This window comes from Delphinus delphis, chromosome 2, assembly GCF_949987515.2.
Source record: "Delphinus delphis chromosome 2, mDelDel1.2, whole genome shotgun sequence".
Classification (NCBI taxonomy): domain Eukaryota; kingdom Metazoa; phylum Chordata; class Mammalia; order Artiodactyla; family Delphinidae; genus Delphinus; species Delphinus delphis.
Window position 1 is genome coordinate 77,671,978 of NC_082684.1, and position 12,851 is coordinate 77,684,828.

At 38.2% G+C, this 12,851-nt stretch overlaps 1 protein-coding gene across 1 annotated transcript in view; it reads right to left on the reverse strand.

Annotated features, from left to right (window-relative positions):
* RYR3 (ryanodine receptor 3) overlaps window positions 1–12,851 on the reverse strand; it is a 361,766-nt gene that overhangs the window by 164,813 nt on the left and 184,102 nt on the right. The window contains exons 37-38 of the mRNA XM_060002247.1: window positions 4,039–4,141; window positions 3,086–3,223 (exon numbers count right to left, since the gene is read on the reverse strand). Coding sequence (XP_059858230.1) covers window positions 3,086–3,223; window positions 4,039–4,141 — 241 coding nt within the window. The remainder of the gene's footprint in view (window positions 1–3,085; window positions 3,224–4,038; window positions 4,142–12,851) is intronic.

The window sequence follows — 12,851 nt, forward strand, 5'->3', positions numbered from 1 at the left end:
CAGAGATAAATCCACGCACATATGGTCACCTTATCTTTGATAAAGGAGGCAGGAATATACAGTGGAGAAAGGACAAGCCTCTTCAATAAGTGGTGCTGGGAAAACTGGACAGCTACATGTAAAAGTATGAGATTAGATCACTCCCTAACACCATACACAAAAATAAACTCAAAACGGATTAAAGAACTAAATGTAAGGCCAGAAACTACCAAACTCTTAGAGGAAAACATAGGCAGAACACTCTATGACATAAATCACAGCAAATCCTTTTTGACCCACCTCCTAGAGAAATGGAAATAAAAACAAAAATAAACAAATGGGACCTAATGAAACTTAAAAGCTTTTGCACAGCAAAGGAAACCATAAATAAGACCCAAAGACAACCCTCAGAATGGGAGAAAATATTTGCAAATGAAGCAACTGACAAAGGATTAATCTGCAAAATATATAAGCAGCTCATGCAACTCAATAACAAAAAAACAAACAGCCCAATCCAAAAATGGGCAGAAGACCTAAACAGACATTTCTCCAAAGAAGATATACAGACTGCCAACAAACACATGAAAGAATGCTCAACTTCATTAATCATTAGAGAAATGCAAATCAAAACTACAATGAGATATCATCTCACACAAGTCAGAATGGCCATCATCAAAAAATCTATAAACAATAAATGCTGGAGAGGGTGTGGAGAAAAGGGAGCCCTCTTGCACTGTTGGTGGGAACGTAAATTGATACAGCCACTGTGGAGAACAGTATGGAGGTTCCTTAAAAAACTACAAATAGAACTACACTATGACCCTGAAATCTCACTACTGGGCATATACCCTAAGAAAACCATAATTCAAAAAGAGTCATGTACCAAAATGTTCATTGCAGCTCTATTTACAATAGCCCGGAGATGGAAACAACCTAAGTTTCCATCATTGGACGAATGGATAAAGAAGATGTGGCACATATATACAATGGAATATTACTCAGCCATAAAAAGAAACGACATTGAGCTATCTGTAATGAGGTGGATAGACCCAGAGTCTGTCATACAGAGTGAAGTAAGTGAGAAAGAGAAAGACAAATACTGTATGCTAACACATATATATGGAATCTAAGAAGAAAAAAATGTCATGAAGCACCTAGGGTTTAGACAGGAATAAAGACACAGACCTACTAGAGAATGGACTTGAGGATATGGGGAGGGGGAAGGGTGAGCTGTGACAAAGCGAGAGAGAGGCATGGACATATATACACTACCAAACGTAAGGTAGATAGCTAGTGGGAAGCAGCTGCATAGCACAGGGAGATCAGCTCGGTGCTTTGTGACCGCCTGGAGGGGTGGGATAGGGAGGGTGGGAGGGAGGGAGACGCAAGAGGGAAGAGATATGGGAAAATATGTATATGTATAACTGATTCACTTTGTTATAAAGCAGAAACTAACACACCATTGTAAAGCAATTATACTCCAATAAAGATGTAAAAACAAAAAAAAATGTCAGCCCTGAGTGAGGAGCTTTATGTCCCTGGAACATCTGGCAGGGAACCTGTATCCTGCCAACCAGACATGCTTGGCCACCTTCTATTTCTACTTCTGGGACTGCAGGAAAGAAGACTTATGACACAAAGCTTGAACCTCTCAGAATTCTGCTTGTGGAATGGAAGCAGCATGGGGCGCTCCATGGTGTCTCATGCTGGGGTAGCCTTTCAGGTTTGCACATCCTTCCAGGACAGAACATAATCTTTCTGCCTGAGGCCCGGGGTAGCAATGCTAAAGACTGCAGTCCTTAGAGCTTGGACACCATTCTTAGAGTTAGGGAGACTTCACAGAGCTTGGTGACTTAATCTAAGTGACTCCATTTACCTAACATGAAGCGGTCACCTTGGAGGACCCCCTGGCTGTGACATATTGTTTTAGAAAGAAGCAACCACTTTCAAAACTGACTCTCCACAGGGAATATGGGTCAACTCAGCCTATTTTTAGTTCTGCTTTGGCAGTACCACAAAGGGAGTCTAAACTCACTTTTTTGGACCTTTGAATCATGCTGGCCTGTCCTCACCAAAGACCCTCCCCCCCACGCCATGGTGACAAATAGGACCGACCAAGGGTTGCCAGTGCAACTGCTTCCAGAGGCTTCTACACTTCTGCTGATAAGTGCGGAGGATTCTTTCCCTTCAGAGATAGTCTGACAAAGATGGAAGGTCAATCGAAAGGGCAATAAGATGTATGAACCCCAAAGCAGTGTTTTCAAACAAACTGAGCACATCTTGACAGTCTATTGCTCTAGTCTATAGTTTGAAAGCATGTTCTAAGATGGATAGGAACAGGGAATAAGATAAAAGGCAACTATATTAAACCTGGGAAATTCCTTCTTCTTTAGACACTGAAATATTTGCAGAATTTGGTACGATGGAGCAGACTGATTATAATATGCAGACAATCTTCCTCTTGAAATGTTAATGGCAATGGACAGTCAACTGCCTTGCAGAACAAATTACGATCTTGTTTCAACATGGGTCGAAATGGTAGGAGTCATCTGTACTATAAGGATTAGAGAAATGATTTGAACAAGGTTCGTGAATGTTGAAAAACAGAAGGTCCAATTCCTCTGGGATGTTATATTAGGAAAATTGTAGCCAAAACCCAACCCCCCCTCCCAACCCCACAATCTATTCCCTTTACTTCTGCCTTATTATTATTACGTTATTTCCTTGCTGGGGCAATTTTCAACGCTAAGGAACCACAAACAAAAGTGACAGAAACAACAGTGGTTTAGAAGAGGAAGATTATGAACACATAAAAGAAAGAACAGAACTCTGTTTACAGGCATTTAAAAGTAGACAGACAAGAGCAGACCCACCAAGTAATCCATCCCTAAAAGACGACTCAAAGGAAGTTCCTTAAGTCAGAAGAAAAGCATAGCCCCAAACACATAGCAATAAGTTCTACAAATCATAACAGAACGCTTCCTTGAAGCTAGCTAAGCATCCCTTCTCTATCCCACAGTATTTGCTTAGAAAGTCCGTGATCTTAATTAAGTCTTAGAAGAGCTCCAGGTTGGGGGCAGTGTGATTGAAAGGCTCTGGAACTTACTAGGGCATCTCTCCTCCTCCTCTGTCGGCCGCTCCTTCTCTGGCTTGGAAGAGCCTTTGATTTTATACACCAAGGCACGGAATTTTCCAGTCCAGGAGGCGTCTTCCTCTTCCGCTTCCTCTTCCTCCAGGGGAACCCCTAAGCAAGTCACATAACAGAGTGATAACCTCAAACAGTACATGAAGCCACCAGATGATGGAAAGAACATAGGAACACTGCTTTCCACCCTTTGGAACTTTCTAAGGATACTATAGGCAGCCTCCCATAAGTATTTATCTACATCATGTCTTTTGGCAAATTTTTTAAAAAGATGATTTCTTGTATACAAGAACATTAAGTAATTTCAATCCCAAGACTTAACTTTTTCTAACCCATACCCAAAATGGGCTCCAGAGTGTCCACAAAGAAAGAGTTAACCATGAGTTACTTCAAATGAAAAAGTCATCTCTTATCCACATAGTACTCAATCCACCCATGTACAAGCAGCACAACTGCTGAGAGCCACTTTAAAACGAGCAGATATGTATCTAAGCAGGGATGGCTGGTTTCGAATCCTTAAGGGCAGACATGGCCATACTTACATCATCACAGAAGCTAAAAAGCAAAGGGGATCGGAATCTTGGCTCAGCTGGGAACACAGTCCCAACTATCTAACTTGAGGTAAATTGGGTGAGGTTTATATAAAGATCACTTCTTTTCTTTCCTTCTTTAGAGACCCAGTTCTCTCTTAGATCTCAGCAAAATTTCTTCTAGGTAGTAGTTTCAGTTATGTATTATGCCAGGATGATGTCCTGTATCTTCTCTGACCCAAATAGTTTTGGAGAGAATCATTTCTTGGACAATTGGTATTGTAGTTTAAAATAGAAAACTAACTTCGCAACCCCCCCTGAGCTTCTAACGAAGGAATCATGAACAGACTTGTCTTTCATAAAGCTTTTATCTCGGAAGCTCACCGCAGTGAATGAGAAGGTCCTCGTGGAAGTCATACATCTCCTCCCGGATCTCTTCTGGGCACGGGCAGTTCTCCCCCAGTTGAAAGTTAAGAAGCATGTTGATCTTTGAGGGACAAAGAAGAACGGCTAGTTGGTTCTCAATGTCTGTCCAAAGAACTCAGATCCAATCTTAGTCAGACACCTAATATTTCTCTGCAAAATTTTTTAACTCGATTATTATTATTTTAGTTTTTTGGTAAAGATGGCCAACATTTAAAAGTAGCTTTCTATAACTGAATCACTCTGCTGCACATCTGAAACATTGTAAATCAACTATACGTCAATAAAAAATAAAACATAAAAATTTTAAAAAAGGGTACAAACTTCCACTTATAAGATGAATAAGTTCTGGGGATGTAATGTATAGCATAGTGACAGTAGTTAACAATACTATACTTGAAAATTGCTAAGAGAGTAGATCTTAAAACTTCTCATCATAAGAAAAAGAAATTCATAACTATGTGAGGTGATAGATGTTAACTAAGCTTACTGTGGTGATCATTTCACGATATATACATATATCAAATGATTATGTTGTATACCTTAGACTATACAGTGTTATGCGTTAACCAGATCTCAATAACTGGGAAAAAAAACCCACTACAAATAAAAAAAGAAAAAGAAAAAATTCCAGCAATATTGCTTTGCATCACCAAGACACTGTCTCTGCTCTCCTTCTTTAGAGTAATTATTTTGGTGACTATGGCTCTAATTCCTGTCTTTAAGAAAGAATGCATGATTCTGAGAAAAAAGTCATGCATCCAGGGCATTTTAAATGATCTTTGGAGAGATGAGTCATGAGAATACAAAGACGTAAAAACTACACTAATGAAATAAAGCCATAAACTATGAGATGCTAAAAAAAAAAATAAAAGAGCTTTCACTTTTTTCTGATTGATTATAAAGGTAATTTATTAATTACACAAAACTTGGAGATTACCTAAAGAAGAAAATTTACTGCAATCTCCCCACTCAAAGACAGCCACTGTTTTTAGTTAATATCTTCATGTATGCAGATTGAGATCACACTCTAAATCAACTTTTTTGAAACTCAAATTTTCCACTTAATCTTTCTCGAGAATTTAAAATTTTTCTTAACCTGATCTTTAACAGGTGCATTACATTTCATCATAAGGATGAACAGCAGTTTATATAAAATGCATGTAAAATTAATGATCTGCTATGAAATATTTAAGTTGTTTTCATTTTTTTTATCCTCGTAAAATAAAGTTGGTTTGAATTTCTCTGATCATTTTCTTAGGATAAACTCAGAGAAGCAAAATGCCTGGCCCAAAAGGTTTGAACATTTTAATGGCTTTTTTTCCCTTATGATTTTTTTTTTACATCTTTATTGCAGTGTAATTACCTTACAATGTTGTGTTAGTTTCTGCTCAATAACAAAGTGAATCAGCTATATGTATACATATATCCCCATATCCCCTCCCTCTTGAGCCTCCCTCCAACTATCCCTATCCCACCCCTCTAGGTGGTCACAAAGCACCAAGCTGATCTCCCTGTGCTATGTGGCTGCTTCCCACTAGCTATCTATTTTATATTTGGTAGTATATATTAGTCCATGCCACTCTCTCACTTCGCCCCAGCATCCCCGTCCCCCTGCCACCAGTGTCCTCAAGTCCGTTCTCTACGTCTGCGCCTTTATTCCTGTCCTGCCCCTAGGTTCATCAGAACCATTTTTCTTTTACAGATACCATACATATGTGTTAGCAAACGGTATTTGTTTTTCTCTTTCTGACTTACTTCACTCTGTATGACAGACTCTAGGTCCATCTACCTCACTACAAATAACTCAATTTCATTTCTTTTTATGGCTGAGTAATATCCCAGTGTATATATGTGCCACATCTTCTTTACCCATTCATCTGTCGATGGGCACTTGCTTCCATGTCCTGGCTATTGTAAATAGTGCTACAATGAACCTTGTGGTACATGTCTCTTTAGAATTATGGCTTTCTCGTGATATATGCCCAGGAGTGGGATTGCTAGGTCATATGGTAGTTCTTTTTTTAGTTTTTTAAGGAACCTCCATACTGTTCGCCATAGTGGCTGTATCAATTTACATTCCCACTAACAGTGCAAGAGGGTTCCCTTTTCTCCACACCCTCTCCAGCATTTATCGTTTGTAGACTTTTTGATGATGGCCATTCTGGCTGGTGTGAGGTAATACCTCACTGTAGTTTTGATTTGCATTTCTCTAATGATTAGTGATGCTGAGCATTCTTTCATGTGTTTGTTGGCAATTGGTATATCTTCTTTGGAGCAATGTCTGTTTAGGTCTTCCACCTATTTTTGGACTGGGTTTTTTTTTTGATATTGAGCTGTATGAGCTGCTTGTATAGTTTGGAGATTAATCCTTTGTCAGTTGCTTCTTTTGCAAATACTTTCTCCCATTCTGAGGGTTGTCTTTTTGTCTTGCTTATGGTTTCCTTCACTGTGCAAAAGCTTTTAAGTTTCATTAGGTCCCATTCATTTATTTTTTATTTTATTTCCATTACTCTAGGAGGTGGGTCAAAAAGGATCTTGCTGATTTATGTCAAAGAGTGTTCTGCCTATGTTTTCCTCTAAGAGTTTTATAGTGTCTGGCCTTACATTCAGGTCTTTAATCCATTTTGAGTTTATTTTTGTGTATGGTGTTAGGAAGTGTTCCAATTTCATTCTTTTACATGTAGCTGTCCAGTTTTCCAAGCACCACTGATTGAAGAGGCTGTCTTTTGTCCATTGTATATTCTTGCCTCCTTTGTCAAAGATAACGTGACCATATGTGTGTGGTTTTGTCTCTGGGCTTTCTATCCTGTTCCATTGATCTATATTTCTACTTCTGTGCCAGTACCATACTGTCTTGATTACCGTAACTTTGTAGTATAGTCTGAAGTCAGGGAGACTGATTCTTCCAGCTCCGTTTTTCTTTCTCAAGATTGCTTTGGCTATTTGGGGTCTTTTGTGTTTCTATACAAATTGTAATATTTTTTGTTCTAGTTCTGTGAAAAATGCCATAGGTAGTTTGATAGGGATTGCACTGAATCTGTAGATTGCTTTGGGTACTACAGTGATTTTCTCAATGTTGATTCTTCCAATCCAAGATCATGGTAATGTCTCCATCTGTTTGTATCATCTTAGATTTGTTTCATCAGTATCTTATAGTTTTCTGAATATAGGTCTTTTGTCTCCTCAGGTAGGATTATTTGTAGGTATTTTATTCTTTTTGTTGCAATGGTAAATGGGAGTGTTTCCTTAATTTTTCTTTCTGTTCTTTCATTGCTAGTGTATAGGAATGCAAGAGATTTCTGTGCATTAATTTTGTATCCTGCTACTTTACCAAATTCATTGATTAGTTCTAGTAGTTTTCTGGTAGCATTTTTAGGATTTGCTATGTATTGTATCATGTCATCTGCAAACATTGACAGTTTTACTTCTTTTCCAATTTGGATTCCTTTCATTTCTTTTTCTTCTCTGACTGCCGTGGCTAAAACTTTGAAAACTATGTTGAATAAGAGTGGTTAGAGTGGGCAACCTTGTCTTGTTCCTGATCTTAGAGGAAATGCTTTCAGTTTTTCACTATTGATAATGCTGTTGGCTGTGTTTGTCATATATGGCTTTTATTATGTTGAGGTAGGTTCCCTCTATGCCCACTTTCTGGAGGGTTTTTATCATAAATGCGTTTTGAATTTTGTCAAAAGCTTTTTCTGCATATACTGAGATTATCATATGGTTTTTATCCTTCCATTTGTTAATATGGTGTATCACATTGATTGATTTGCATATACTGAAGAATCCTTGTATTCCTGGGATAAACCTCATTTGATCATGGTGTATGATCCTTTTAATGTGCTGTTGGATTCTGTTTGCTAGTATTTTGTTGAGGATTTTTGCATCTATGTTCATCAGTGTATTGGCCTGTAGTTTTTTTTGTGACATCTTTGTCTAGTTTTGGTATCAGGGTGATGGTGACCTCGTAGAATGAGTTTGGGAGTGTTCCTCCCTCTGCTATATTTTGGAAGAGTTTGAGAAGGATAGGTGTTAGCTATTCTCTAAATATTTGACAGAATTCACCTGTGAAGGCTCCTGGTCCTTGGCTTTTGTTAGTTGGAAGATTTTTAATCACAGTTTCAATTTCATTACTTGTGATTGGTCTGTTCATATTTTCTATCTCTTCCTGGTTCCGTCTTGGAAGATTTTACTTTTCGAAGAATTTGTCTATTTCTTCCCGGTTATCCATTTTATTGGCATATAGTTGCTTGTAGTAATGTCTCATGATCCTTTGTATTTCTGCAGTGTCACTTCTCCTTTTTCATTTCTAATTCTGTTGATTTGAGTCTTCTCCCTTTTTTCTTGATGAGTCTGGCTAATGGTTTATCAATTTTGTTTATCTTCTCAATGAACCAGCTTTTAGTTTTGTTGATCTTTGCTATTGTTTCCTCCATTTCTTTTTCATTTATTTTTGATCTGATCTTTATGATTTCTTTCCTTCTTCTATTTTTGGTTTTTTGTTGTTGTTGTTGTTGTTCTTCTTCTTTCTCTAATTGCTTTAGGTGTAAGTTTAGGTTGCTTATTTGAGATTTGTCTTCTTTCTTGAGGTAGGATCATATTACTATAAACTTCCCTCTTAGAACTGCTTTTGCTGCACCCCATAGGTTTTGGATCATTGTGTTTTCATTGTCATTGTTGCTAGGTATTTTTTTATTTCTTCAGTGATCTCTTGGTTATTTAGTAGCATATTGTTTAGCCTCCATGTGTTTGTATTTCTTACAGTTTTCTTTTCCTGTAATTGACATCTAGTCTCATAGCATTGTGGTCAGATAAGATACTTGATATGATTTCAGTTTCTTAAATTTACCTAGGCTTGATCTGTGACCCAAGATATGATCTATCCTGGAGAATGTTCCATGTGCACTTGAGAAGAAAGTGTATTCTGTCACTTTTGAGTAGAATGATCTATAAATATCAATTAAATCTATCTGGTCTGTTGTGTCATTTAAAACTTGTGTTTCCTTATTTATTTCCTGTTTGGATGATCTGTCCATTGGTGTAAGTGGGATGTTAAAGTCCCCTTCTATTATTGTATTACTGTTGATCTCCCTTTTCATGGTTGTTAGCATTTGCCTTATGTATTGAGGTGCTCCTATGTTGGGTGCATAAGCATTTATAATTGTTATATCTTCTTCTTGGATTGATCCCTTGATCATTATGTAGTGTCCTTCCTTATCTCTTGTAACAGTCTTTATTTTCATGTCTATTTTATCTGACATGAGTATTGCTATTCCAGCTTTCTTTTGTTTTCCACTTGCATGGAATATCATTTTCCATCCCTTCACTTTCAGGCTGTATGTGTCCCTAGGTCTGAAGTGGGTCTCCTGTAGACAGCATATATACAGGTCTTATTTTTGCATCCATTCAGCCAGTCTGTGTGTTTTGGTTGGAGCATTTAATCCATTCACATTTAAGGTAATTATCAATATGTATGTTCCTATTACCATTTTCTTAATTGTCTTTTATTTGTTTTTGTAGGTCTTTTCCTTCTCTTGTGTTTCCTGCCTAGAGAAGTTCCTTTAGTATTTGTTGTAAAGCTGGTTTGGTGGTGCTGAATTCTCTTAGCTTTTGCTTGTCTGTAAAGGTTTTAATTTCTCCATTAAATCTGAATGAGATCCTTGCTGGTTAGAGTAATCTTGGTTGTAGGTTTTTTCCTTTCATCACTTTAAATATGTCCTGTCACTCCCTTTTGGCTTGCAGAGTTTCTGCTGAAAGGTCAGCTGTTAACCGTATAGGGATTCTCTTGTCTGTTATTTGTTGCTTTCCCTGGCTGCTTTTAGTATTTTTTCTTTGTATTTAGTTTTTGATAGTTTGATTAGTATGTGTCCTGGCATGTTTCTCCTTGGATTTATACTGTATGGGACTCTCTGCGCTTCCTGGACTTGGGTGACTATTTCCTTTCCCATGTTAGGGACGTTTTCAACTGCAGTCTCTTCAAATATTTTCTCAGACCCTTTATTTTTCTCTTTTTCTTCTGGGACCCCTAGAATTAGAATATTGGTACATTTAATGTTATCCCAGAGGTCTCTGAGATTGTCCTCAATTCTTTTCATTCTTTTATCTTTATTCTGCTCTGCAGCAGTTATTTCCACTATTCTATCTTCCAGGTCACTTATCTGTTCTTCTGCCTCAGTTATTCTGCTGTTGATTCCTTCTAGAGTATTTTTAACTTCACTTATTGTGTTATTCATCGTTTGTTTGCTCTTTAGTTCTTCTAGGTCCTTGTTAAACGTTTCTTGAATTTTTTTTCATTCTATTTCTGAGATTTTGGATCATCTTTACTATCATTACTCTGAATTCTTTTTCAGGTAGACTGTCTATTTCCTCTTCATTTGTTTGGTCTGGTGGGTAAAAACCTTCCTCCTTCACCTGCTGCCTATTCCTCTGTCTTCTCATTTTGTTTAACTTACTGTGTTTGGGGTCTCCTTTTCCCAGCCCGCAGCTTTGTAGCTCCTCTTATTTCTGGTGTCTGCCCCAGTTGGTGAGGTTGGTTTAGTTGTTTGTATAGGCTTCCTGGCAGGGGGGGACTGGTGCCTGTGTTCTGGTGGGTGGGGCTGGATCTTGTCCCTCTGGTAGGCAGGGTCACGTCTGGTGGTGTGTTTTGGGGTGTCTGTGATCTTAGTATAACTTTAGGCAGCCTCTCTGCTAATGGGTGGGGTTGTGTTCCTGTCTTGCTAGTTGTTTGGCATAGAGCATTCAGCACTGAAGCTTGCTGCCCGGTGGGTGGAGCTGGGTCTTAGCATTGAGATGGAGCTCTTTGGGAGAGCTCTCGCTGATTAATATTACATGGGGCACGGAGGTCTCTGGTCGTCCAATGTCCTGGACTCAGCTCTCCCACCTTGGCAGCTCAGGCCTGACACCCGGCCGGAGCACCAAGACCCTCCCAGCTGCATGGCCGCTTCTTACGTCAAAGTCTCTGTGGGACCATTGCAAAGTCCACAGGCCTCTGCATGACCCAAGCACCTCTCACTACCAGCGCAGTCACGTTAGCATGCACCACCCAGTAATTCCAACTGGAGCTGCCATTTTAATGGCTTTTGATATTAATTGCCAGACTGCTCTCCAGAAAGCTCACAACAATTTGCATTAATACCAAATTTATACAAGAGTGTGTATTACTTTGCCATCTCCATTATGGTAGTGAGAGTTAACATATTTTCAAATAGTTTCCAATTTAATGGGTGAAAAATGTCATATCTCTGTTCCTTTTATTTTTCATTTTTTTAAAACAGTCCTAATCTTTTTAATTCATTTATTTTATTTATTTATTTTTGGCTATGTTGGGTCTTCATTGCTGTGCGCAGGCTTTCTCTAGCTGCGGTGAGCTGGAGCTACTCTTTGTTGCAGTGTGCGGGCCTCTCATTGCAGTGGCTTCTCTTGTTGTAGAGCATGGGCTCTTGGGTGCGCGGGCTTCAGTAGTTGTGGAGCGTAGCATCAGTAGTTGCGGCTTGTGGGCTCTAGAGTGCAGGCTCAGTCATTGTGGTGCAGGGGCTTTGTTGCTCCGCGGCATGTGGATCTTCCTTGACCAGGGCTCGAATCCATGTCCCCTGATTTTGCAGGCGGACTCTTAACCACTGCATCACCAGGGAAGCCCTCTGTTCCTTTAATTTGCATTTAATTGGTGAGGTTGAACTTTGCTTTTCCACACAGAAGGACTGTTTTTATCTCACAGTTTATATATTTTCCATCCATGTTCTTCCTCCATTTTTCTGTTGTGTGATTATCTTTTTAAAAATTAATCGGTGAGTGCTTTGCACATCTGCAGTTTATTAACTCTTGGTAATATATACTCCAAATACTTTTCCCAGTTTTTAGTGAGCTTTTAATTTTGTTTACAGAATTTTTTTTGACGTGTAGGTTTTATGTTTTGCAGCCAGCCTGTCATCTTTTCCTCTATAGTTTTGTGTCAGAGATGCTTAACTGTTTCTGTGCCATGGACCACTCTGACAGTCTAGTGAAACCCATGGATTTTTTCTCAGATTAATATTTTAAATACCTAAAACAAAACAGAGAGGATTTACAAAGAGAAACAATTATACTGCAATCTAGTTATCAAGATGATAAAAAACAAATTTGTGATACAGTAACATATATACAAAAAGATCTAGCAGCAGGTCTCACATGCACTGAGATCTTGAAGTAGTGATGAATGCAAATGATATTTCAAGATATTAGAACTTTGTAATATGATATGAAAAAATATGTAGTTTCTGTGGGTGACAAGGTTAGGTACTTGCTTTGTCGCCTGTATCAATAACTGAAAGAAATGCTCTTAGAAATTAATGAAAAGTTGGTGAAAATAAAGCTGTCACTAAGATTTCTGGATGTCTAAATTCTTCCACAGACCCATGACCCCAGGTTAGTGAATATCTCGAGGCACTGAAGTAATAGCTAGAGGTAATCTTGTCCATTTTGCTGTGTCAGGCAGAGTAACCCAAACACCAGGCAAAGGGGTATTTTCTACTTTTGTTTAGGATATCTAGGTGAAAAAAATTTACAGTCTCATTTATTAAACCATGAACCTTATTTAATATTGTTAGGAAGATACTTTTTCAAAGCTTCTACTGCAAACAAGTTTCCGGCAGAAGGTAGAGGTATTGTTTGTAATAAAATAATATTGATAAAACAGATTGGAAAAGTGATTTTTGTGGTTATTCCACAATGTTAAATTATGGTAATTATATCAGCAACATATATGGATGTGTTGTTTATTAAATAAAAATCAGACC